This window comes from Apteryx mantelli, chromosome 4 (assembly GCF_036417845.1).
Source record: "Apteryx mantelli isolate bAptMan1 chromosome 4, bAptMan1.hap1, whole genome shotgun sequence".
NCBI lineage: Eukaryota > Metazoa > Chordata > Aves > Apterygiformes > Apterygidae > Apteryx > Apteryx mantelli.
In genome coordinates, this window is record NC_089981.1 from 73,259,187 (window position 1) to 73,287,072 (window position 27,886).

Genomic DNA, 27,886 nt, shown 5'->3' on the forward strand with positions numbered 1-27,886 from the left:
GAGGCCCAGCTTGATGTTATGAAGTAGCACAGGTTCAAATTTTCCAGGTAGAGAATACCTAAATTGTTTTTCAGAAAGATTTTTCCTTTCATAGAAAGAGTATTTTAAAAGCAGGCATGTCATGTACCCTGGGAGAATGAGATGACTTGATACTCTGAATAAACACTTTGAAAGAAAGCCACCCTCCCAAAAGATACAGAGTTCATTTCTATAGTAATAAAATAAAGATCTCCATACAGAGGCTGTAAATTCTATTTTAGGGTTTGATCTAGCTTCTGTTTTCATAAGCGGCAAAAGTCTGTTAACACTGATACCAGTGTCATTGCAACAGAAAATAACATTGAGGAATATCGAACTGCAGTGTTTGGGAATGAGCACTCTGAGTTTCTGGGCATATGAATCTGGTTTTCATTCAGACTTCTCACTAAAATGTCGAATTTTGAAAGATCAGTTCTGTTTTTCCTAAATGTTCATGGTAGGTTTTACAAGACACATTTTGATAGTTCACTTTCTAATTGCACTAAAAATAAATGCGAACCTCTTAGGAATTTTTGTTTACAACTTGATTATTTTTTCTTCAAGGATCTATTTTTTACTTAAAGATTTATGTCAAAAGTGATGGATTCCTTTTTCAGTGGAGAATTAAATGAATAAAAGATGAATGCATATGAACTCTGATATTTTGCTGAGCTTGCATATATAAATACAATACCTGTATATGATACAGTGCAATATTTTAAATTCACCCCAGAATCTAATTTTAAGCTTACTCATAGATGGCTGCTAGAAGGGACTTCAGGAAACTTGGAAAATAACTTGTAACTTTTGAACAGATTTCTGTCACTTAGTATCTTAGTGAAGCAAGCTTGTGACTTGGGCATTAATAAAATATTAATAGGAGGTCCTATTGCTAGTTTGAGATACAAAACAGCTTTTCACATTTTCATATTTCACTGTCTTTTTGTTCTAATGTAAATCAACAGTTTGAAGAAAATAAAAATAAAACCTGTCATATACCATGGAATGGAAACTATTACCTTTATTCACATTTCTGTTGGATCAACCACTCTGCCCATGAACAGTAATGTTTTAAAAGTTTCTTCAAAAATCATAAAAAGGAATGGTCGGTCCACTTTAATGACAGGAGGTACTGAGAATGCAGTTATTTCTGACCCAGTAGCTGCTGTTGCCTCAGTTCCTTTTTCATCCACTTCAATTACTGCCTTTTGGACAACCTGAAATGCAATATAAAAATAATTTAAATGGCAGAAATAAATGCTAACATGAAGAATGTTTTTCAAAGGGCCAGACATTCAGCTGAAGTGGGCCTCTATTAGAGATTAAAATAGGCAGGTCTGTGCAAGCTAGCACTGTCTGTTACTGGTAGACCCATATGCTGTCTACTTCAGAAGCAGAAGAGTTGATACAGATATATGACCACAATACTTACTAGTTCAGGTATCATTGTGATCTTTCCATGTTTCTGAGCATAGACATTACTTAGAGGTATTATTCTTGCAGCTGGTAACATGAAGCAACCATTGCACTTATATGGTGCTCCTCTTTTACACCTAGCGTGCACTCCTAAGTCTCTCCCAGAGAGAGAAGTTTTCTCAAAAGTGGGAGGTGCATTTTCATTAATTACAAACACTGAATGGCTGGATATAGCATTCCCCATTCATTCTGTGACAGCTTAGGTAAATGCATCAGTCTTGTTTTATTCCTGTATATTTCTACTTCTTATATTTATTAGTATGTACAGCTATGGGGTACAATCCTGATTTGGGCTAAGGACCTTCCTTTCCCACAGAAATCACTCTAAGACAGCCTGGCAAGGTCAGATTCTTTTCCCTTTTTGTTCTTTTAGCCTGCATATATCTCTGAGAACATCCCCTGTATTTGGGTCTCTATTGGTGAACTGTCTGATCAGTTAATGGATTCCTAACTCCAGAACTCAATTATTCTAGAAATGACTTCATGTCAAGACGCTTGAAGGACTTGCCAGTGTCAAGCTCTCTGCTAAATATGCTTAAGTAATAAAGCAGGCTAGCATGATTCACAGGGAAAGGTTGTTCCTCTGGCGCTTTGTCAACTGATGCATATATTGCTTCTGATATCAGTTAGCAGCTACTATTGAAGTGTGATTGGTTTATAGTATCAGAATTTTAACTGATGAGAAACAGCAAAGAATAATTATATAATATAAAGGAAGGGGGGAAAGTGCTGCAGGTTGCCTTTGTACTTTCCAGAAGTTTATACTAAACTGAACCTCACTGCAATTTTATCCTTTTAATGTTTTTCCTTAGAATGCTACATTTTCTCAGGTAACTTTTTTTAAGACTACATAACCAGCACAATTTTGAACAACTCTAGTTCAGGGTTTAGAGTTTTTTGAGATGTGTGTGGAACTATTTGTGACACCACCTATTAGCAGTTTCGGCAAATCACAATCAAAGGGTTCTGTGATAAGTTGGTGTGGGAAGACTTGTAGCAACAACAGCAGTAGTTTAGAAGTGTTCTTTCTGAAAAAAAGTCTCTCCCAGAGTTTTGCTCCTAGGTTATCAATTCTGCTCTGTCATTTACAATGACTGTTATTTACAGTGCTTTTCTTGTTCAGTTTTTTGGGGGTTTTTTGCTTCTCTGTAAACTATGTGCTTCTTGAGGCAAGACTTTCTTCCTGTGATGGGCTAGTCTGAGAAAGGTGTTGAGCATATATGAAACATAACTGCCCCTTAGTTATACACACCTCATCCTTGAAGTGGGATCCATACTGTGCTTAAAGTGTGTACATTCCGTATACTTTGCAGAGGAAGTCCTTTCCTAATAGTGTCACTATATCTTTATATGACGTTATCTTGGCTGGGCCTATTAGTCACTATTACAAGCCAAATAGCAAATAATTTTAAAAAGCTTACCTGTGAAACTTTTACATATCCTTGATCTGTGAGATGACTAAGATCTGCTGTATGTGCAAAGAGATTTTTAATTCCTAGAGCATGAAGCAATTTCTTCATTTTGTATTTTTGTTCTAGTTTGAACTTGGGAAATGAAATATCCACTTTTCTGTTTAAAAAAAAAATCAACAAAAGCTTAGGCTATGTAGCAATCGCTTTATTGCTGAATGCAGACTACTCAGGGATTAAACTCTATCCAAATATCCTCCACTAGGGGCAAAAACTAAAGTCTCTCTGCTGGAATTTAGATTGGCAGAATATAATCTCTGATTTGTCAATTGCTAAAGATGCTAGAAATCATTTCCTTCTCTGTATATTTCCACCAGTAGTTCCAGTGCCTTGATACCAGGGTGACACAGTAATTTATTAACCAGTGGAAAGGGTTGTCACTTTGGAAATCTCATTTCACAGGAATATTTTATTTTTACATTTTCATGTTTAAATTTATCCTGTTACACTGGGTTTCCACTGGTAGGAAGGGTTTCATAAATACACTGTAAATATTGATTTATTTTGCAGTTTGCCTGGAAGTGCTAAATTTAGGGAGATTTAGGGCCTAAGGAAGAATTTGGAAAGACTAAATTGACTATGCCCTCAGACAGACAGACATTTCTTACTGAGATGAATCACAGACTTAAGTGATGCGCTAATAGTAGAAGGTTTCATACCACAGTTGCCCATAGATGTGGGTAGATCATAAAATGGCCTCTCCACTGTAGATGCTTAATGCCACAGAGATGCCAGCATATTAAATGAATTAGGAAAACCAGCTAATCTTTATTTTGCTTTCTTGCTTTGCTGCAATAGACATAAAGACGTTAAAGGCAACAGATGTCAAAGAACAAGAAGCAATACCTGGTCTTCATATTTCTAAGCCATACTTCCACAAGCTCTGTTGTCAAATGGTCTTCAAGTGAAATGTAATCTGCCTCCTTTTCTGGGATGACAACCAGCATGTGGGCTTTCCCTTTGTAGGGAAGCTTTATCACATTGCATCTTAAATTCTCATCAAAAGTTGAAGTAACTTTATCTGACTTGAACATCATGGGTACCTGTACACTTCTGTATTTGTTTATGTGGAAAGTCTCAATTTCTGTGAATTTGGAATTAAATGGATAGAGCCATTTGCCTGAGAAAAGAAAGAAATGAAATAATTATGTGCATTCAGACTTATTCAGAACAATATTCAGAAACCCTTAAAAATGCATAGAATCCTTTTTGTAGCTAGTTGAAGTGGTTATCAGTTGTGTTTGGGATAAGTGGATGACAACTGCAGTATATTCATGCATATTTATTTAATGTATATATGCATTACTTTTTTTACCTCAGGAAAAAAAACAATAATGCACAAAATAAACTACTTCATTCGCCAGGGAAAGGAGGAAAATCTCTTTTCTGAGGCTGATTAGTTGCCAGTCAAGTTCAGAACTGATATCCCTATTGTTTATTGAATGCCATACGAACATCCGTCTTTTATTAACGTGCCACCTTATCTAAAAATCTCTACCAGCTGTTTAACATCCTGTTTTTTAAATAAATGTACAATTTTTTGCAGCACAGTGTCTTATAAGGTGCTCTGGAATGTGACCTCTTCTGTATTAATGATACTGATCTCTATGTTTGCTTTCAAACTCAGCCACAACCATTTATATGTCTTCTCTGATTTTCTGCCAGGAAAAGGAACCTTGGCATTCATCAAACTGCATATTTATAAATCCAAAAGAATAAATTTCATCCCTAGAGAGGCTATATGGCTACAATTTTCTTTGTTCTCACATGTGCGTTTATTTTGGCAGAATTTCCTTGGATGGTATCTGCTGACTGCCTTGGACTTCTTCCTCACGTAGTAGCTGTGGTTGTGGGTTCTTTGCACAGCATTCCTCTTTTCCCCTTTGTCATTCTAGCTCCTCATCTTTGCTTTTTACCTGACCAGGTGTCGCTGCTTTCTGTATGGCTGTTTTGAGTAAAATGTGAGGTATTGCTCCTTGCCATAAGCAGGACATCTCTTGTGAGTCCCTTGTCTGTCTGCTAAACCAGCAGTCAAAATGATCTCAACAGCAGGGAGAGGGACACAACATATTGACACTAGAGGACTCCCATCCACAGAACACACTCTGCACGTCATGGCTCTTTCTTTCCTTCACCCTGAAAGTGTAGAAGATTTGGGGTTCCCTATCATAAAAAATCTTTTACTATTAGATAAATATAATAGAAGAAGAAAGTAAATCTCAATGGGGATGGAGGCAAAACAGGACATCTGAATTTATTTAAACTTCCTCTAATGTAACTGAAGTCAGAGTGTTGTTTCTTCTCATAAATAATCATTTTGCAAAATAAAATGTCGTTACCTTTAAAGAAAACGTAGTTCACAAGTAGTAGTTTATTATGGCGGTCAAGGTCTTCAAAAAGCTCTGAGATCTTTCCTTTGGTCCTTTTGTTAATATTTTGATTTATAACAAATTTTGCCTGTGTGATGTTTTGAAAGTCCACACTCAGGAATTCCATATCAAAGTACTGTTTAGATAAATTGAGGAAAGACTCCCTGAGTCTGAAGTCCTTTTGGATAAAAGAAAGAGTACCTTGCACAAGAAGTAGTTCTTCATTCATTGTGATGTTATCTTTCAGTTGTTTAAACAGGGCTGGTAAATAATGCTGATTCTCTCTGTCCTTCAAAGCATGGAGGTTTAGGCCTTTTACAATTTGGCTGTGTGTTTCCCCTTTGGCTGCAAACATATATGTAGCCATAAGAGCTGATACAGAGAGGGGAGAGAAGACCACATTTTTGTCATGTGTCATTGCAATTTTTCGATAGAGATTAAATCCAAAGTTTGCAGTCTTTTCAGTGAAGTTGTAAAGAGTGAATTCTTCAAGGACTTGCTTTTCAAAAGATTTAGAGACATTTTCATGCTGATCCCACTCCTCAGAAATATTGACATCTTTATTTCTTTGTAAGAAATTCTCCTCTTTTTCCTCCTTTGGAATTTTAGGTTTGATGTCAGCTTTGCTGATTTCAACACATACTTCACATAAGAAAAGTAGATAAATTCCTGTTTTCATGTTGGTATCTAGTAGTGAGTTTTTTTCCTAGTAAAGAAAATGAGGGAAAAAAAGCAACGCCATCAATGACTTTTGTTTTTAGTTCATTCTTTAATTCACAATGCAAAAGGTCATGGATGTAGCAAGGTGGTCTTCCTGACTCTTCAGTGTAGACAGTATAAGACCTAGTTCTTACCTAAACAGTCAAATCAGTGAAAGAGAGAAGTTTCCAATGTTAGTAAGTGGATCCAAAAGAAACATGATCTTCTGCACAGTGCCATATGCTATCAGTGGTTCATTCCAGAAGAATTTCACTGATTTTCCCATTCTAACTTATAATTCTATAACAAAATCAAACCCAAAATTTCAAGTAAGATATCCAGCTCAGAGATGGGGAATCTATTTGTTGGACACGTGTAACACCTTTCACTCCATGTGAAATTGATGTCATCTGTAAGCACAAGATCTCTAGGCAAATTGTGTTGGAAAATGACATTTTCCCTGGACAACTCTGAAAGAGACTATTCCTAGAAAACACAGATGATGATATGTTGAGGAGCTAAGAGACCTGTAGCTCCCTTTTTCCTCTTCGTTGGCACTGGTGGGTGCATTTTGTTCCCCATGTTAGGTATCTTAATCATGGTTGCACATTCTCATGGGGTCCATCTATTCCCTCATAATGGTTGCAGCCTGCCACACTCAAATAGTTTCCATCCTTTTCCTAGAAATGCTTCTCTCTAATATTTGCTACCTTACCGGTTTTATTTTAATGATATGCCATATCAACAAGATTCAATTCAACTCCTTAGAAAAAAATACTTAGCACAAGCACAAAAACTACCTTATTTTTGAGTATGATAAAAGCCAAAACAGAAAACAACCTACTTTTTGAGAGTTAAAGTACTTTATGTTACTTATGTTAAGTGTTATGTTAAACACTTAAATATCTGCGTGTTTTATACAAAAGTCAACTACAGCCACTAGGTTTTGTTCCAGAAATGATAAATTACAAGAGACAAGTAGAAAAATATTGTTTAAATTTTTAAATATTTTTGAAAAAAATATTTCAGAAGTGACTTGGAGAATACAAGAGTTCTACACTGCAAATTACTTTTGAAAACTTTGAAGAACTGAGTTTTACCATGAAACTTATGCCTTATTTTCCCAGAAGAAATTCTCTAGAAGTATATATTTTTCTACTTTTGTAGAAAATTAAAATCAGACAAAAATAGTCTGTCTTTGAAAAAGGCTGTTTTAAACCAAACTCATCAGAATAAATCAGGATTAACTCCACTGATTTATAGTTTGTACAAAGCTGGACTAAGGCAAGGCATAATCTGTGCCCATGGGTATTTTACGCATTCATTCATCTAAATAAGTGAAAAGTCTTGTTTTGAGATAAGGTAGCCATAGCATAATAGTCAGCTCCATAGTAATAACACTTAGTAAAGATGAGCAGTCTTTCTCATGTGAAGGAAAAGAGGGATCCTAATGTTAATGTGACACCAGAAGCTCTTACCCTGCCAAGTAAATATATCCTTTCCAGAATATTGACTGTTGTTGAAAGATTGTTGTGCTCTAAGGAACCCAGACTTGGGTGCTTTTATACTTTCTTTTGCTCTTTGATTCACTTACAAAAAAGTTGCATTTGGGGAAAAACGAGAGATGTTCCTGATTTTAATGGTATCTGTAATAATAGCTCTTGTCCTGTCAAATTTTTCCTTGATATATTGTGTTCATAGACTGGTGAAGAGTTGGACTTCAGATACTATCATGACAAGAATAAAACAACAACTATCTTGTTTATGTTTAGTAACAACAAAACATCTGCGGCTTTGTGTATAAGCAATTGATGAAGTATTTCTACAAATGTGACGGAGTGTACTGTTGTGAGCCTGGAGAAACAGGAAGAATTTAGGCATAGGAAATTTTTGTCGGTGAATCTGATTGGCAGTCCGCTGCCAAAAGTAATGTCAGAAAGAAGGTCAAAGTTCTGCAGGAGCCTAGATAAATATTGCTAAGACATACTAGGTTTTGTAAACACAAGGAAACGTTATGGCTGATGTCATGCCCAGCCACCTTTAACTGGAATCCCTATTGATACCATCCTAATATGTGGCTGGATCAACAGGGGCAGTCTCTAGCTCAACAAGAGAGCAAGTCTGAAGTTCTAACCTTAGTATCTACATAGAGCAAGATGCTGTAGCTGTTACTGTGCTCTTGTCAACAGCCTGGTTCATATGTCTTTTTCTAGTAAGTCCACATGAAATTCCATATTACTGCCTATACTTACCAAGCCCTGAAAAGTTTATGAGACCCAGGACAGAGAATACAATATCATTATGAAGAATGCTTGCCCTTCATCATTTAATTTCTCTTTTCATCCTTCTGATATACATTGTTTATTATTTCATGCAGATCATTCTCCTGACCACGTCATAGGATTCCCTGTTCTTTTATACTTCTCTGTTCAGCAAATGATGAAGCAGGCTTGTCAGTGACATCTCCTTCCTGAAAATACCGTGTTTCAATGTCAAATAGCATGAGGGTGAAACAGTTTTTCTGTGCATAAAAGTAAAGTATTTTAAACAAGTTGTGCTTTCTGAGCACAATTAATACAAAGTCTGGTCTGTCCAACAAAACCTTCAGAGAGAACTGGACACATTTTTCAGAAGGCCTTAGGCAAACTTTAGCATCAAACTTCATTTGTGTAAATTTGCACATTTCAGTCATATACTGCAAAGGTGCTCATCTTTCTTTCACAGAGCCAGCTGTCCTTTAAGCATGGACTTGAGACATTATACAAAAAAAGTAGGTGAAACATTAAAAAGCAATACATGAATTTATCTCCTATACAGCATAGTGTAGAATTTCTCTTATGGAAAAATCTTGAATGGCTATAATCTTTGGAGAGGCATTTTCCCATTGTAAATTAAACAGGATGTTCAAGACCACCAAGCCTGCATGGAATGCTTTTACATAGCAATGCCATGAGAACAGATAAAAGAGATGATGGAAAGATGGATTATATGGACCATCATTAAAGTAGTAAGTGATTCAACTATCTAGAAAACACATGGCAACTATTAACTACTCCTTTGTAGTTAAGGATCTGTAACAGCAAATTATGGTCATTGTATAATTTATGATTTGGCAGAGGGGAAACCTGGCTTTATTTGATTGCCATTTACTCAGAAGTTAACTGAATTTCACAGTTGCCTGACTCAGGCTGTCGGAGTTAGTCCTGAAAAAGTACATTGATGTACATTTGGGTGCCAAGTCACAGGGTGTATTTGGCAGTCAGGTGGTGTGATATTTTCTTTTGAAATAAGAGGTCACGTTCTGTACTTGGTGTAACACAGATGGGCTGTAATGACTTAATCAAGAGGCAGTGAAATCCTTGAATGTTATGCCTCATCCCAAGTGCATGTCAGCTAGGGAACATAGTAAAATACACAGTTCACTGCAGTTGTGAATATTTTTTTCCTTTAATTCTTGCTTTATTTTCAGTGAGATTCCCAATGTCCTTTCTGGCTGAAGATGCAGATCATGAAAATCTTCATACTTGTTTATCCTGCATTTGAGGTAATCCCCAAATCTCACTTGAAAACACAGCACTTTCAGCTCCAGACAGTGGCCCCACCACTCAGATCCTGTGCAGGGGTCTTCGTGGCACCTGGGAGGTCTGATTCTGCAGGGCTGGAATAGGCAAGGGGTTTACTTGAATTCGGCTCCTGCCTCACTGGCCGGATGATGCACCAACAAAATCTGCAGGGTTGGGGTAGTTAGTTTCCCTTGTCAGACAGCACAGCAGAGCAGGTAAGAGCTGTTATAGTAAGTGCAAGGCAGCTCTGCTCCTTAGGTAGACCCACTTCTGTGGGAAGGGACTGCTGTGCTGTTGCTGCTGCAATCCTGTGCCTGCCCCAGCAACAAATGACCTTCTCTGGATCTGAAAATGTGTGTAGGGGGGTTTGGTTCAGGGAGTCCTCCCTCCTTCAAAGAGATGTTCCTGGACGCAGACAGAGTCGGCTTTAGCAAAGAGACAGGGACTGGGAAATTTTGCCTTTTATAGTATTGAGTTACGGAGGAAGGGCTTGCTCCAATCGCTAGAGTCCTCCTGACAGAGCATTGGGCCTAACCGCTCAATAGACATGGCAGAGAAACAGCTTTTCCCTTCCTTTTTTGTGGCTAGTGCAATTGCTCTGCAGTATCTGACAGTGTTGCATTTGGCAGATATCACTGTTGCATCTCATTTTGAGAGGTCTGGGTGCTTGGCTCAGGCACTTGGCTCAGGAGGTCCACCAAATCCCACACCTGGAGATGTCAGGGAACTGAATGGGGAACGTGATGAGCTGCTTTCCAGATGGCTCTGCCTTCCTAACACAAATAGATTTCAAACTGAAAGTACGGGACAAACCCAGAAATCCTTATTTACAGTCATGTGCCAGACCATTCAACACTCAACGAAATATTCCTGCTTCCTCAAGCGTACACAAATACTGCTGATTTGGGTGTGCTATGAACATCACAGGAATAAGAACCTCACAATTACATTAAACATTCACTGCAAATTGAGGATTGCAACAATTTAAAGTTAAAAGTAGAGGAACTTTGTCATTCACTATTAATAACAGGGTTAGAAAGACAGCATGTCATCTAGGATAGGAAAAACAGTCTTGGCAACAATGAAAAGATATTTTTGCACATATAGAAAGGCTTGTAATTTTAGACTTTAGTGAAACTTATTACTAACTTTAGAGATCACACTTTACAAGCAGAATAGACAGTTCATTAATATATAAGCAAAATAAAGTGGTAGAAACAAGTCAATACTGTTTTTACTTTAAGAAATAATTGTTTGTAGTAGCCTAAGATCTCAAAGTAAGAAGTTTCTTGCTCAAATGCATTTTTCTTTCAAAGACATTATAGCATGAGAAAAATCTAAAATGTTAGAATACTGGTTAAAATCTAGTACTGTTTAAATTAAACATTTCATCTAGAAAATATCTGATTAATATAAAAATCCTCCCCTCTGCAATATGACATAATGTAAAACTTGTCTTACCAATTAGGTAGCTCCTCTTTTACATTTCTCACTCAACTACTTCTAAAAAATGGATGAAGACAACTGCCCCATATAGGTCTGCGACAAATATTTGCTATTCCAAAGAGTAATAATCTGTTTTTTCTGTTATAAATTAACTGACTTCTAAACACTGAGTGTTGTGTTTCCCATAAATGGCATAATGAGGGAGGGCTATATTCCAGTAAATACTTTATATCTTTCATGAGAAATGGGAGAACAGTAAACTCTGTGCACAAGCTCTTCTGCATTCTGACAGGATTTGGACCCACATATCCAATCACCTACATTATTTTACAGGCAAATTCTAAGCTGCTTAGTGTCAGAAGCAGTATCCAATCCTGTTTAAATATGCGATTTTCAAAAGAATAGATCAGTATTCACTGAGGTGGCGGGTGGGGGACAAAGGGAAGGAAAAGGGAGGCAGTGAGCAGATACAGTGCATTTGTAGGGATGTTTTCAGCACTCTAGCCCTGCAATTAGGCCATTCCTCTTAGAGGAGAGACTAGGGCCTGCACATTCTCCAGAAACTGTGTTGTCTGATGAAAGCAGTTGTTGCTGCTGTGCCTGGTGTGGAGGCTGCTCCTATCAGAGGGTGGTGGTGGTGCTCCAGAGCAACGCCTGCTAAAGGGTGGAGTTGAGGTGGTGGAGCTGTGCTGCTGGGTCCAGCCACAGGGGCAGCAGTTCTGGCACGAGCTGAAGAATGAGGCGTTCCAGGCCAGGTTACTGGAGAGCACTTGTGGGTTTTAGGCACTTGAGAAGTTCAACATAGAAGTGAATGGTCACTGGCGTTAGGTACCTAAACTCTGCCTCAGTCTCGTTTTAGGGATTTAAATCCTTTTAAAATGTTCTGTCTTTTAGAAACAATCCTTGTCATAATAGGCCCCAAGTACAGACATTGTATTAAAAGATAGAGCAACGGAGGAACATAAGACTGGGTAACTGAGTTAAGGCCATATCCTAGCATCATACAACCTCTTCTCCAAATATAAAAAGCTCCATTGTCATGCCTCCAGAAACTTCATTTCTCTGGTGACTAGATATTTTCTTCTAATTTCTAGTCTATATTTTTTTGTGGTCATTTCAACTGGATTTAGAATTCCAATTTCTAATCATTGCATGGAAGAAATTTGCATCTGATATGGAAGAAAAAACTTCATCACTGCAATGTGGTACTAAATCTGTGCATGTTCTGCTGACTGTTGTATTGGGATGTGGCCCAAGGAGACAATACAAGGAAAGCCTGGTGTATACTAAACATATCCAGCTGCTGTGCTTTCTCATCAAAATTAGCATTGTTATTAGCACTGAGCCTCATCCTAGTCCTCACTCCAGGACTCTGACATGCATGGTCAGCACTGGAACCTCTGCCTGAGTCAAGCTGGTAACAACACTGATATTTGATACTCAAAAGCTGAAGTCGTATGTATAGATGATGATGAAAAAGAAGGTTTAAAGAGATCCTAAAATCTTTGAATAGCTCAGTTAAATATTTTCTGCATGATATAAAACACATCTTTTATCTGGAAGAAATTTATCTGGAAGAAAAAGGAGGCTGCTTAAGATGTATTTGGTTGTATACAGAGTTTTGAGAGAACTATTTTCCTCCATAGTCACTCATGAAGCCCATGCTAGTTTTTCATGCTTGGTAACACCTTGCTGAGAGTATCCTTCTCACACTATTGGGAGTAATTTATTCCTCCCACCAAATACTATTTATGTTGTCAGTAGCCCCATGTATTCAACAGAGCTTTTTGAGCAGTAAAATACCACACAACATATGGGTAACACTCTGCCAAACTATACATATTCTAAGAGTGATTTACTAGGAGAGAATTACCAGTATGTCACCCTGGTGAAATCTCATTTTTCTTCAGTTTAAAGCAAAACCACCCCTGTGACCAAAATAAGCAGTAGCAATACACGTATGTTGTTGCCCAGTTGCATCTTTGCTAGTTTTTGCCAGTACAATGTTGTCGCAGTGCTAAGCCTGGGCAATAGGCAGCTGAGAAGTCAGCAGCTGAAATAAAGACTGCTGTTCCTCTAACAGACAAGCTTTTTGGATGCAGGTACAACTGCAGAACTGAGCAGTGACATGTAGTCCAGGTTCTCACCAATCTGTTGGCCAGAGGTCCTGTGAGTCTTGGGTGGAGGTGGACCCTGCAGAGACAGACACAACTTCTCTTGCTTCCAAATATTCAGAGGATCTCTGTTATGAACTTCTTTTATCGTTTTGCAGTTCTTCGTTTGGGGCTGGCAACACCTCTGCTGCAGTGGCTGCTTTTCCTCTCCCCAGAGTGATGCTACTTTCCTTATCTCCTTCAGTTTGTTTTAGGAAGCCTTCAGTCAGAGCGGAGCAGCTGGGCATCTTAGTATTTTGTATTTGGACTTTTCATAGGTTCCCTATGCTAATTATGGTTCCTTCCAATTATAAGGTCCTTAGCAAAGAACTTTTGTGCTTTTTTAGGTAATGACACTGTTTCACACACCGTGCTAGTGTGTAACACAGCCACAGCTCAGCCTCAAATGACTATATATTGGGCATGATCCCAGGAACAGGAGATCAGGTTCTGGGAATGAAGATGGTGATGTAATTAAGTGTCTTTGTACCAGGATCCCAATGAGAGATATTTTGAACTGTGGTCCTTGCTATGCATCAAACAAGGGCCTCTTCCAGTAATAACCAAATAAATACATTTCACTCAATGTCCTGTGAATTTTTATAATTATTTTAGCTAGTTGCTACCCATCTGGTTTCTCACATGTAGACACACAATATTTACCTTTGGCTTGATGAAGCTGGTTGAGATCAGTCAGAAATTCTGTCCGGTCTGGAGTGTGATGAGAAGAATTAAGGTAAAAAGTATTAATTTAGGAAAATATTTGGGGCTGGGTATCCTATTAGCTAAACATGATCTAACCTCTAAGACATTTCTTAGACTAAAAGTAGAAGTGCACCAGGAATAATGCAGGAGATATACACAAAGATGAATTGCAAGGATTTGTATTATTTTTCTACAAAATATCACAATGAAATTACCCATAAAATATAAACTAATGTGTTCCAACAGTTATAAAAGTTCTTTATGCAACCTCTTGAACATACTTAGTTTGTCAACTAGGTGATTCTTCAAGGTGGCTGCTGCTTCTCACACTCAAAGGGTGCTTATAATAATTGAAATCAGCTGGCTACAAACATCTTGATGGCTCCATACCCACACTGTTTATAGGCCTGACCATTTACCTAGAGAACTAGAGTTATACAATTATTTATGCTGCATTAGGAGGATTCCTGCTGGGAAAGCATCTTTGAAATGTGCGTATTCCAGCACCTCACCTGGGGTGGGCTGAGTGGGTTATTGTGCTTAGTAATACCAGATGGACAAAGCAGTAAAACAGTAGGATTTCATAACATAGGGCTGAAATATCTCCTCTATATTTTCTACTTCATAGTCAAGAATAGTCTAATTGTCTTGAACTGCATAATTAAAGTGATAATTGTTTGTTAATAGGATATTAACAGGATATTAACAGGATATTAACAGTGGAGGCCTTTATAGGGAATGTGAAGATGATGAAACACTGGAATAATATGTCTGGAGAAATACTAGGAGTTTTCAATAATAGGTTAAACAAACATCCATCAGGAATGAGAAAAATATAATGAAACATGCCTTGTTCCAGGGGAGGGAGTAAATGACCTTTTAAAGTCACTCCTAGCCTTGTTTCCTATGATTCTCTGACTGATAGCAAAGGAACACTTTTATTCTCAACAATTTATTTGACCTGCTTTTTTACATGTAAGCATTCAAGAGCTGGAGCAGGTGCTGTTTGGTGTTTGTCTAGTCCCCATGGAGCCAGCAGGTGTCATCAGAACCTTTATTTCCCAAATGGGAAGAAAAAGAATTTTGTATGTTTTGGACTTCTGCCCTTCTCTGTCTTATGCAGTTTTTTTTCTCCTGCTTGCTGGAGTCCTGCCTCAGAACACAAACCTTAACAACCATCGCTGTAAGATATTTCTGTCCTCCTGGGAGGGCATCTCAAAGTTTCTCCAGATGAAGTGAAATGCAAGTGCATTTCTGTCTTAAGTTCCTAAAAGAATCAAATTTAAAGGTAGTAATTACAAAGCATCTTAGAGATTAGTATGTCTATGGGAAAAAAGAAGTCATAATTTTATCTGCAAAGTTGCAGAAAATATTTGCATCAATGACTTCCAATCATGTGAACTTGGAATGCAATGTATTTTCCCACTATGCCTTATCCAAGTTCTGTGTTTACATGCACTGTGCATGGATCTTCTTACTGTTGCAGAATCAAGTTAAGTTCCTGTGATTTGCACTCTTTGACTGTCTGGCCTGAAGCAATTACTTAGCGTAACCAAGAAATCTGTGCCCTTTGGCCTCTGTAAAAGAGGGGCAAAAGATGCTCTCCTGCACTTGTGAAATGTGCTGTGGTTTACTGAGTCAAAGTACCAAATGTGTGCAAGCTGGCATTAGCCACGCTGGTCAGAATGGATAGCGAACAGCTGGCTTTTTTGTTTTGGTTTGTGGCGTTTTTTTGGTTTGTTTGTTGTTGTTGTTTGTTTGTTTGTTGTTTGCTTGTTTTTGCTTGTTTTGATTTTAGCCTGGGCATCAAATACAGTAACCTCATCAGTCTAGTACTTGTTCTCAAACTGCAAGGTTTGAGCGTGGGCTTCAAGTAGGCTGCATGCGGTGGTTATTCAAAGGCAACTTTTAGCTTTGTAGAGAAAGTACGTATCTGCCTGGCTGTGCTTTCACAAAGTATTTACACATGTGCTGTTTCACATAGTACCTAGTATGTTTGTTTCAAGTTAAACTTCTGTTTACGTGCTTTACGAAACCTGGGCTTCAAAGAGACAAGTCAATATCCATGTGCTTCTCTTCACATCTCCATTTGCTGATCTTGTGAACAGTCCCACTTCTTGAGATTTTTTAAAGATGGTGTCTGAGTTTACCTGCAAACAATAAAAATAAAGTAGAGAAGGAAAGGCAAATAAAAAAATCTCTAGGAAGATGAGAAAATTTTCCTCAAACACTACATGAAGTTGCCATATGACAACAGTTTAGTTCTTGTGAGATTAAATGGAAACCTAAGCAGAAAAAATGGGAATGAAGGGTTAAAAGGATGGTAAATTACACACTGCTACATATAAAGAGATATCCAGAGACATTATATCCTTACTGTCTATCACTCAATCAAATATATAATAATAGTTTTCAAGAAACAGACATAAGTACGAAAAATCCACTATCAGCTGAAAAATTTGTATCAGATATATCCAATGGCTCCTTCCCGTAAGAATAGATATTTGAATAATGAAATACTTAGATGGACCACAACCCTTGTCTATGAACTGTGTCTGGATGAAATTTGATTTTCTTTATATCTCAATATTATATTACATTTAATATGTGGGCGGTGCCAGATATGAAGTGTTAATTATTCATTTCCTTGATTTAAGTGCTAATGTCACTTAGCAACCTTACTCATTTCTGAATGAAAAAAATTTAAGGGTGCACATAGATTGCTAGTGAGAATCATATTTGTATCAGGAAAAAAAAATATTTGGGAAATGGAGAGAGTGTGTGAATCTCTCTCATTCCTGGCAGGAACTGTGTGGAAATTTCCTAGTTCTTTTGACAGGCTCCCTTTAGAGAACTACAGCACTTGGTTGGTCTTCCCAGTTCCTTATATTTTCTTGCCAAAGTGCCATCCAACCTTGCAGTTGTGACCAAGTGGTTTTCAACTTGTTTTCTTAAGGAAATTGAGGTTATATTTTCTCTGTCTCATTTTCTCTCTCTTTCTCTCTCTCTCTCCCCCCCTCCTCCCCATTTCCCTTTATACATTTTGAAAGTATTCGCTATTTGCATCCAAATTTGACCCCCCCAAAAACCCAAACCATAAACATACCAAATTCAGACAAACTTCACAAAGTTGAATCACCTGCTCTAGGACAGAGACCCTTTTACAGCCTGCACTGTGGGAGGAGCTGATGAGCTTGTCTTTGCTAGCCATCAGAGAAACCACAGAGACACTATGGAAACCAGGTTTCACTGATTCTGTAGATCAGAGAACTATTTTTATATGCAAATAAAATTACATATTTTAGGTTTTGATATTTATACTTGCGCTGGTAAGTTAAGCCCATCAGTGTGTTGGAGGTAAAAGCAATCTTAATATTCGCTTACTTGATGACAAACAGCAGTGTGATATGTGCAAGCTGAATAGTTTTAATACATTTATCTACACCCTAGGTGGTGATAGGACAACTGGAAGGAGGGGAGAAGAAGAGCAAAACAGTCAAGGTAGTAGGAAGCTGAGACTTTACTGAACAGAACTCAGAAATAGTATCCATCCTCAGAGGCACTCAAAACCTGGCTAGACAAGGCCCTAAGCAAGCTGCTATATGTTGGCACTTCTTTGAGTGAAGAGTTGGACCAAATGGTCTTCAGAGATCTCTTCCAACCCAAAGTATTCTGTGGTTCAGTGTCTCTTCTACGAGTACTTCAGTGATGGTAGGACCACCAAAGCCCACCCCACCCAAACTCACTGCAGGTTCTTTAGTTCACAACTACATTTCTTAGTGATACATATTAGCGGTTGTTACTTTTTCAGTACTTAAAACTTTCTCCATGAAGAACCTGCTCCTAGTTTCGGCCTGGCCAATTGGCAGCACTAGAAGCTATCTAGAGATCCTAGCCCAGGATAAGAGGCTGTGTCACTATCTGAATTCTCACAGGTCCTTCAGCCTCTGCAGTGCCTTGGTGTTTCTTGGCAAACAACTTTGAGCCTAAAAGCTGACAGAAGCTGCAAAGTCTCAAGGCAGCTCTGTGCATCACTGTCCTTCTCTCGTTTTGCCCCATGCTTGAACTGAGATGTTGTATAAGGTGCTCTCTGAGACTAATCCAAGCAGCTAGTACATCAAGGTGTTCCTCTTTGGATTGGTAGAGGGGATTCCTGCAATAACACACCAAAGTCAAAGAGTTTCACATTTAGAGCAGATTGGTAATGATTGCTCCTGAGATTTCGTGTTATGCTTAGTATTCTCATACTGAATGTATGAGCTGATGAAGACATGACTCAGTGAAATCCTGCAGCTTCTGCCATAGAGATAGCCAGAACAGATAATCAAACTAGTCGCTTCTGACCCAAGACTTTATGATTTTATGAAGCGAAACTGGTCATTCAAGGCTCTGTTCCTTGGCTAGTGAGCACATTTTGCCATGTTGTTAGCGTTGGCAACCCAGTCTCTTTGAACGCTAACTCACTTAGGGTAGAAGGTTGTGATCCCAGAGAACATGAATCATGGGCCAGCTTAAGGCACCTTCACTGTCAGGGCATCTGTAAAGATCCAGCTATAGGTTAATCTTTTCCATGCTACTGCCATAGGCAATGTATCCAGCATTGCTCTATGTGCTGTTTCTTGGAAAGATTCCCAGTCTCTTGCAGTCATGATTTTGCACCAAACTGAAGATTCTAAGAGCCTGCAATACACTGTATTATATATTCCTTTAAACGGAGTGGTGTTTCTAGCATGGGAACAGTCTAACTTCAGCGTCTAGTGTCTGTGGCCAGATCAGATTAAGCCACTGAAAACATCCAAAGCATCCTTCCTACCTCCCAGAAGGTCTCATCTAGAGTCTTCAGTTTATTCTTTCTTAGTCATTTTTGACTGAAAGCACCTATTTTGCTCCCCATATAAGGAAACAATTTTTGGATCCCAATGAAGCCACTGCATGTTGAATGATAGTAACCATAGTCAGTGGTTAATTATAGAATGAATGTGAGATTTCTGCATCATATAATTTGCCTTTGATGGGGGTATTCATTTTTCACTTTGGCATTGTAATGACCATAGAAGCATTTGCATTGACAGGAGGTTTAAATTACAATTCACCATCCGTTATTCTTCAGTGAGCAGCGGTGTCTTCAAACTACAGTCATTGTCCTTCTAAAGGAAAGCCAGTCCTGTGGTCAGACTTCTTGTCAGCCAACATTTCTGTTTACTAGAAGATAAAAGGAGGGTGAAAATGATATTTCAACTACATTTTATTGACTGAGTGACTGTATTTAACAAGACTTTGCTCTCTCTGACCAGCAAAAAAACAATTGGTCTTGCAAATGCCAGTACAGTAACAGCATGAAATTCCTGAATCTGTATCAAGGGAGGAAAGCACTGCAGAACACATTTTGGTACAGTGAGAACCATAATTCATACCCTTGCCACCCAAACTCCTGTCTTTGGCTTGACCATAGCTGTCATACCTTGGCTGTATCATGTCCTTATAGGAAGATCTAAGCTTGGGTCCAAAGGTGTTCTGTAGTCACTTCCTAGTGAGAATGTAGTTATTGGACATACTTTGGCATTTGTAGTAGATCAGATTTGGTAATACTTCAAATTGTCTGTACTCCCTACCGTTTAGATTGTATAAGCAAGTGAGTTTGTGCTCTGTACTTCTAACACACTCCGGAGGCCACGTCACAACTCCTTCTCAGACTTGTATGTGAGTAATGTGGACCGTATGTGAGCATGTGCTTAGATGTTCAAACTCCTGCTATTATGTACCTTATGAAATTGTTCTTCCTAGGTAATGTGTAACATGGTAGGCTGCAGAATGTGGAAGTTTTCCAGCAGACACATCAGAGGCACTAAAGGAGAACATTAAAAGATAGAGAACTGACATTTTCCCTTTCTGAAGAAAGAAACCTGCAAAATACAGACCATTGCAATTATAAAAAGAGGAAAATTAACTTAAGTCTTTTCAATATGGATATGTTTTATCATTGTGTCAGTATAATTTGACTGACATAGGGCTGTCTACAGGAGGAAACAATCCAGTAGAACTATGACGGAAAAATTTTACTACCCTAAATCCTTGTGTGGACTTTTATTCTAGTATAAGAGTGACTTCTTGGTTGACTTTAAACTCTTTGCCAAGTGACAAATGAAAAAAGATATTTTATACTGGAATAAAAGTTTCTGTACAGAAAATTTTCATTCTAGGACTATATAGCTTTAAATTAATCCTTTAGCTCCTAGCAGAACATCGTTCTTGTGTGCATACAGTTGTAATATGAAGGTGGATTTATTCATCAAAGATAATCATTTTTGCAAATTAATGCAACTGATTCTGCATTTTTGACCAAACTTTTAACTTGTGAAGCCATGCAAAAATTCACAGCTTCCCTGCTAGCTAGCACTGCAGGGGCAGACATATTGTCCCCTGCTCTCCTCTGTGTGATGCTCATACTTACCTGACTTACCAGATCAGCTCTTACTCTAGTTGTGTCCAGACCAGCTGTGATGTTATGGGTTTTGACTTTCACTGAGAGAGAGCTGAGCCAGCGAGAGACTCCATGTAGGAGCAATTATACCAGTACAGCTGTGCTTATGACAGTACAACTCATGCTGCTCAGGGGAACTGGCATAAACACTCTCCATATGAAGCAGCTGTGTAATGACATAACTGCATTCCTCTGCTGAGCAGGCTGTGGGTATAACTGTCTTTGCTCAGGCAAGGACCAATTTAGTAATTAGTTATGCATGTGCTGCAGCTTATGTTGGCAACAGCACATCTGATTCAAGTAGATGTGATAGATGAAGGTGTCAAGGCCAGTCTGCAGTGTCATACTGAAATCCTGTAGGCAAACAAGCTTGCACAGATGAGGTTGCAAAAATAAAAGTTGCAGCCTGGCTGGAAATTTGGTCCTAAGCACTCATGAAGTATAAATGTGTCTTCTCATTTTCAGTTCTGCTGAAAAGAAAAATAAGCTGTGCAAAGGAGTTTTTGCCCAGAGTTTTCTCTCTCAGTTTCAAATCAAAAAAGAGAGCATGGGGGTGGAAGAGATATGCAAGGTCAGCATGCTAGCTGCAAAGCAAACGTTAGGGTTATCTTAAATTTATCCTGGAAGGCTGAAAAAAAAAGATACGAGCTAACAAAGCATTTTCTTATAGAATGATCTCCACCATGCATTGAGGGTGTCTTAGCCACAATTTCCTATGGAGTAATTTTGTTTACTTGCAATAACTACATTTAATATTTTTGTGACTGCAAAACATGCAGCCAAGCTGAGTGCGTGCAGTTTTGTGTGACTACATCTGTAGAGTACATTGGTAGGAAAGAGATACAAGGGCACTGAGCATAACTAAATGCAAGGACAACTTTGGATGAGAACTTCTAATTAAGAGACATTAAAATCAGACCTGAAAGCAAAGAGTTTAATGCAAGAGAGACAGTCACCATTGATTGGTGCCTAAATAAAAACAATGATAAAGGTTTGGTGATGAGGAAAGGTGTTATGGACTTCCATTTGGAAATAAGGCTAGTTGTGGAGCTCAGCAGCTGGAATGGGAGCTGCAGCCTGCTCATCTCTGACAGGCCGTGTGGCCTTGGAGCAAATCCCTCCAGCCACATCCAGTCCGCAAGCTGTGGTGCTGTATTTCAGGAGAACAATTCAGCAAGGCTACGAACCAAGGTTGCTAAGTCCTATTTTCCTGTATAACCAAAGCCCTCCTGAGAGACAGCATAAATTCTCTGCTTAGGGCAGGCAGGCTGGAGAACAGATGATCCGAATCTTTCGTTGCTCTCTGGAGTGTAAGCACCACAGTAGGCGCACAGAATAGCCATCTCTGCCTCAGTTATTCCAGCTGTAAAACACAGACCCTGAATGCTCTTGAAGACCATGCATGATAAACATGAATGAGTTTAAAGTACGATAAGATTATTGACGCTGACCTCCGTTATGCTCCTCTTCTTACAAACACAGCAGCCCAAAACAGTTAAGGGCCTTCCCAGAGCACACACTGGTTCAGAGAAAACTCCTCCAAACCCTGGGCAGGGCAGACGTTTCAGCCCATCCTGAGCAAATGGCTGTGGAGCCGGCAGGACCCAGACTCTGTCCCTTCATCTGTTGGCTGGGGTTTGTGCAGGTAGCAAGTGGTGGTAAACTGCAAGCCCCGAGAGCAAAGTGGGGAAGGGAGTGAGAAGAAAGTGTGCCTTGGTGGAGCACACTTTACTCTGTGAGAGCTTGTAGGCATGACAAGCTACACAAGCTCTGCTCAACTGTGGGCAGACACAGTCAGGAGGTAACCGGTTGCTAATGCCCACTGTTTCTTCTATAATCTAGTCAGTGATTCATCTGTGCTGGGGATAAGTCTCTGTTATAAACCACTGGGAGAATATGATGACAGCAATCTAAAAAATGTCCAGATTTTGTGCTACCCTGCTGTATGGCCTTGGCCCTGTCATTTCCCATCTACATGGGAACTAGGACTGGCCTCCTCTTGAAGCACTTTAAAGAGCAATTGTTGACAAATGCTCTGTAAGAGGCATGGGTTATAATATGATAAATATGATAGGCAGAAAATTAAGCTGAAACAAAATGCACTGGCTCTCTTGAAGTGTCTAGTTTTAATTCTGCAATGATTTGGTGCTTCTGGTTGTCACATAGCCTAAATATCTACTTTTTGCTCAAATCAGGTTAAAGGGGATGTTTGAAAGTTGATGCTTCTCCTGCAGGGGAAATCATGACTCCGAGGGTGGCACCAAACACGTTTACTCCTGACTCAGTACTTCCAGCTTCATGGGAGTCTCTCCTTTCCTCTGCTGTCTGCATCTGTGCTACCCGCGGAAGGCTGGCATGGGCACAGTGGGGCGGTCACTGGGGCTTATACGTCACGGCCTGGTGGCACCCTGCTTAGCCGGCCAAGGTTGCGAGCTACAACCCCAAGGCTGCATCCACCAGAGCTCTTGTTTATTCCCAGTCCTCATTGTAGGGACACCCCTATGGTTTCTCAACCCAAGTGGGCTCATGTGCAGCCAGGCCAGTTCTGGGTTACCAGGGGCAGAGCAGGCTGAGCGTGGCCACTCACTCTCCCCACACTAACTGCGGAGGTTGAGCACTTCTGTAGCTGCCTGGTTAAACAGGCCCTTTGTTTCTTGAACCTGACATTTGTGTTTCACTAAAACCTGGAATCATTAGGAACTTTTTCTTCTGTGACAAGATAAATTCTTCATGAAGATGACTATGCACAAGATCTGCTTATTAGGAAAGGCTGCTGAGGCAGCCAGATTTTTCTGACTGATGGCTAAAGCTAGCCTGGGACAGGATCACCCTTACTGTTCAGTATGACTCAGGCTCCAGAAATATATACTTTTCCACTACTATATCCACTCAGTATATAGTTAAAGAATATAGGAAACATAAATCCTTCTAGAAGTATATTGCTAAAGCTCTGGGCAAAGCTTAAGCTGTTATGCAAATATTAAGTCACATTAGACTTTTATCTGTGGCCAAGCATGTTACATTAGTTAAACAGTTATCTCCGCTGCCAACTATCTCAACATGCTGGATAGTCTGATTATCTCTCAGCTATATCATTTAGCAGGCAAATAGCTTCTTTATTCATTCTCTGTGTAAAAAAAACATAGTGGACTCATGGATATAAAATAATGTATATAAATAGATCAAGGTGAAAAAAAGTACTTCATATTTTCCTATTGCCTGAGGAACAGTCACAAACGCAATCAAAATCTCATGTTGCGCTCCTAGAACTAATAACTCACACAGCCACATTCACACCTAGCCTACAACAAGCTGTCCTTAAAAATGCTCTTTGCCATCAATGCCTAAACATGGTCTTTTAAACTTAATTGGTGAACATGCTATATTTTTTGACTTCAGTTCTAGTTATAAGCTGGACTTGAGTACATTAACTTTGACACATATGAATGATCGCAGAGAGGTTTTGTCACAGATCATTCTGTGTAGCTGTAGTCATTTAACATTTGAAACATTCATTTTTAAATATTTTTTCCATGTAACCATGAAGAAAACAATCTACTAGAGTCTTCAGCTGTGATTTAATCTACTCCTGGTGAGATATCTTCCCACCTCAGTGAACAGTGACATGCTGATACATTGCACTGATTTGTCGCTGACTGGCTCAGTTACCAAAGATAAAACAGAATAAACAATGATGAAATCTTATTTCTTATGACTATTCAGCAAAGAAAAATAAGTGCTTTTGGTCAAGTTGCTAAATATCTAGTGACTGAATAACAGAGTATCAATATATTAGATAAGATAAGAAGGCAAAGAAAAAAAAAGTCATAAGAAGCCTTTTATACAGCCTTCCTCAGTTTCTAGTCTGAAGAAGTAGTTCAAAATACTGTCATTTGGGCAGGTTTTCTCTGACCGCCTTAACAAAATGGAGAGAAGTCTCTCAGCTTGTCACCTCGAAGGTCCCAGGGTGCAAATGCTCTTCTTTTGGTCCTCTCTCCATCCTGGACTCTGGAAGGTGGCTGCCTCGTTCCTGGCTCTTGTTGCCCTGCACCTGGGCAGGGAGCTGTGGTCAAGGGGGGTTCTCCTCCCCATGGCCATCCCGGTCTCACCCCTCTGTGATGTGACTGACCCCACGCTGATTTTCCCCTCAGTTCTGCACAGCCTGCAGGGAAGAGCTGGAAGTCTTGCAGCCTGGCACATGGTAATTGGCTTACCAGGAGGACAGGCCTGGCAAAGGTCCTCCTAGGGCAATGGACACTTGGCTGTCAGCCAGGAATGTCTCCTTGCTCAACTCCCTCCAGCACTTTCCCTTTTGTCCCCTATCAGTCCATAGGTGCCCACCTCCTCCTGTTTACTGCCAAAAGAGGAATTTCAGTGCCACAGTCCCAGCATGCCCTGGAGTACTTCGTCCACTACCTTTCCCTTTTGCCAGAGAGACCAGCTGGGCAAGTTTGCTGTCACTGGTACTTCACTGTGGTACTTCTGCCCTTCTGACTTCATGTAGCTGAGGGAGCTGCTGGAAATAGAAAAGGTTTCATTGAGACATATGGCAGATCACAGGCAATTGTGGAATAGTGCTGGTGTCTTTGGGTGTCTCTGTGCTGAAAGCTCCAATTTTCTGCAGTCTTGGGGCCTTGCTCAGTATCTCTAAATTTCTAACCATCCTGCGGTAGTTATGGATGACTGAGAGAAAGAAAGATTTTAGTCATGTTTGGTTCACATCTGTGGATCACATTGTGTTTTCTGTCAGCACTCTCTCTTCTTGAAAGGCCAAAGCTCTGGTAGTGTTCCTGCTCCAAATCTGTTCATTTCAGAAATTACCCTGTGTAAGGTGTATTTTCATACTGCATATAGAAGGCAAGAAAGCCATAGAGCTGCTCTGCCCTTTGGCTATACTCAGTCATGTTGGGGACTAGCTTGCTGATGTTTCCCAATTGTTGCATCCAAGTTACGGAGGAGGTTGCTTGAATTCCCACCAATTTCTTAGACTCAAAATTATGTTATGGGGAAAAAAGATATGCCTTATATACAAAGATGAAAATTTGCCATTAGTATATTTAGAATCTTAACAGTCTTATCCAAGAATTATTATTAATCTGGTTGTAATACCAAGACTTATAGTTCAAATTATGTACAGTTAAAATTAATATAAACAACCTTTCTAGTTTCTACACTTTTCTCTGGTGTTGTGCTCACCCTTCCACTGCCCTGCTGGGTCCTCAGGTCAAAGGTTTCAGTCTGGAGGGGCAGGAGAGGTATGGCAAATCATCAGTGTCCAGTGTCCTTTGCCAGGAAGAGTATGGTGTTGATGGTTTCAACCTCTTTGCTCTGGGGTCCACTTGGAATCATTTTTATACCTTTTTCTAACATGCTCTACACCTTGCTTTTTCTTCATTGATTCACAGATGCACATTACGTATGAATTTACTATCTATGGTGTGTTTTACATATGCTGGATATTTCATCTCTGTTCACTTAATTTTCCCCTAGGCTGGTTTTACCCAGCTCCCAAGGCTACATTCCTTTGGTGATCAGAAATTGGGACCTGGTGAGCTGTTTATAGTCCTGAGAACTCCAGTATCATCCTGTGCCTGTACTTTCAAGTCCTCTGCAATCATCTCACCATGCATTTACTCCTTTATTTTTTATTCTAGAACCTTAGGTAGTTTATTCTACGTAGAATAATTACTCTTTAATACCTATTAGTCACAGAAAAACACATATATAACAATATATAAGTGTTATACCATACACTTGTATAAAGCTAAAGTAAAATTAAAACAAATTAGGTAATAGTCACCTGATTGTTGGATAATTACTGTTACAGCTAAACAAGCTAAAACAAAGCCCCAGGCAGGTCAAGACAGTCCAAGCAAAACCTGACAAATACTGAGACCTGAGGTCTGTGTTGTTAGCTTAATACAGAGCAGGTAGCATGTTATAAGCAATGGCAACACCATCTTTGCTGAGCTAACAGCTATGCTGACCCTCCTCCTCCTCTGCATGCTGAACAAGGAACAAGATTACACCTGCCTGAGGTGTAAATGTGGGGATCTCTCTCTTGACTCCTCTTTGTAGGTGATTTGAAGGACAGTGGGGTGGTAAGTAAAGGTACAGCCTTGGAAAAATGCAAGAAAAGAGCAAACTGTATCAAAATGCCTCCTTCCAGTGCATGAGCTCAGGAAGGATGTTGCTGTCTCAGGACTGGGTACCTGTAGGGGTATGGCAGATGTCATGGCTCTGGAGCAGGGAATGAAATGGGGCCCTCTGTCTTGCCAGGTGTCCATGCTTTCCCATTTTCCTTTTTGCCAAAACCTTGGATTGCCACAAGCACAGCTGTGAGTCCTGTCCCCACATGCCATAGCTGTGCCTGTGCCTAATCAGCCTGGTCCTTCATTGCTCCCGAGATGCATCACTTTGGTTCATTCACACCCATGCATTGCTCATTGCACCAAATTGCAATAGCTCAGTAAAGAACGTGGCCTGAAGCCCTACCTTTATGCCCAGCATTTCCATGCCGTGGGTGCCCAAGTGACAGTCTGCAGGAGGCAGGGTGGCTCTGTAGCCTCCGTCCGTCTGTCTGTCTTGCTGGGCGAGTGCGCCTGGCACAGGGAGGAGGACAAGATGGTGCTACAGCTGAGCTGGCAGCGTCCCCCTCCTGCATGAACAGCGCCGAGCAGGTGGGAGGGATAAAATATTTGCTTGCAGGAGGGAGAGTGGGAAGCTGTGAAAAAGATCTGGTGCAGAGAGGAAATGCAAAGAACAAGTTTAATAAGGAAAATCTGTTTGATTTTCCTTGCTGCAACAAGAGCAGGGCTAGAAGAGTAGGACTTGGGGGACGTGGAGGAGAGAGATGAGAATGGGCCACATAACAAATAGCACAGCACAGTATGGATGTAGGCAGGGAGCAAACTGTCTGTTGCTCTTTTGTGCTAAGTGTAGTGCCTGCCTCTACTTCAACACTGTCTCTGGCAAATTCTGCAGTGGAAAATCACAGCAAGATGTCAATAAACCAGGAGCTGTTGCCTGATGAAACAAGTCTGGCAGACAGCTCCTGAATGCTGATCTTGACATTGGCAGGAAATCCCCTGTGGGGATGGCAGACACCCTTCATTGCCATTGCTTTGTTTTCCTATGGCCAGCACACAGATATCATGTCTCCTGCTGTCCCTGCAACCCTTCCAACCCTTTTCTTATGTACACAGAGATCATACAGGAGATGTAGCACAAGGGATTAGCTGATGGACTCACCAGTGAGAGCACATGACGCAGAGCTCCAGTTCTCCCCTGTATTTCCATCAGATAGCACTGTGGTATCATTCTCCCACAATACTTGAGAAAAACTGGAATTCCCACATCCTACTTTTGGATGGTGCATATGTTTATGAGAGCACCAGGATACTGAGGGCAGGAAAGAAAGGAGATTCCTCCCAAAAATATGGTTTTATGTTCTGTAAAAGCTGATTTAGCTGCTATGAGGGAACCTCTTGATCTTCAAATCTCTCCC

The 27,886-nt window shown here is 39.8% G+C and overlaps 1 protein-coding gene across 1 annotated transcript; it reads right to left on the reverse strand.

The window, feature by feature from the left end:
- Positions 1 to 1,043: 1,043 nt before the first annotated feature.
- Positions 1,044 to 6,032, reverse strand: SERPINA10 (serpin family A member 10). The gene is made up of 4 exons (XM_013941003.2): positions 5,303 to 6,032; positions 3,810 to 4,083; positions 2,916 to 3,063; positions 1,044 to 1,235 (listed from the first exon to the last, which is right to left on the reverse strand). The coding sequence occupies exons 1-4, from the start codon at positions 6,009 to 6,011 to the stop codon at positions 1,044 to 1,046; spliced, it is 1,323 nt and encodes a 440-aa protein (XP_013796457.1). The 5' UTR covers positions 6,012 to 6,032.
- Between the last annotated feature and the right edge of the window lie 21,854 nt (positions 6,033 to 27,886).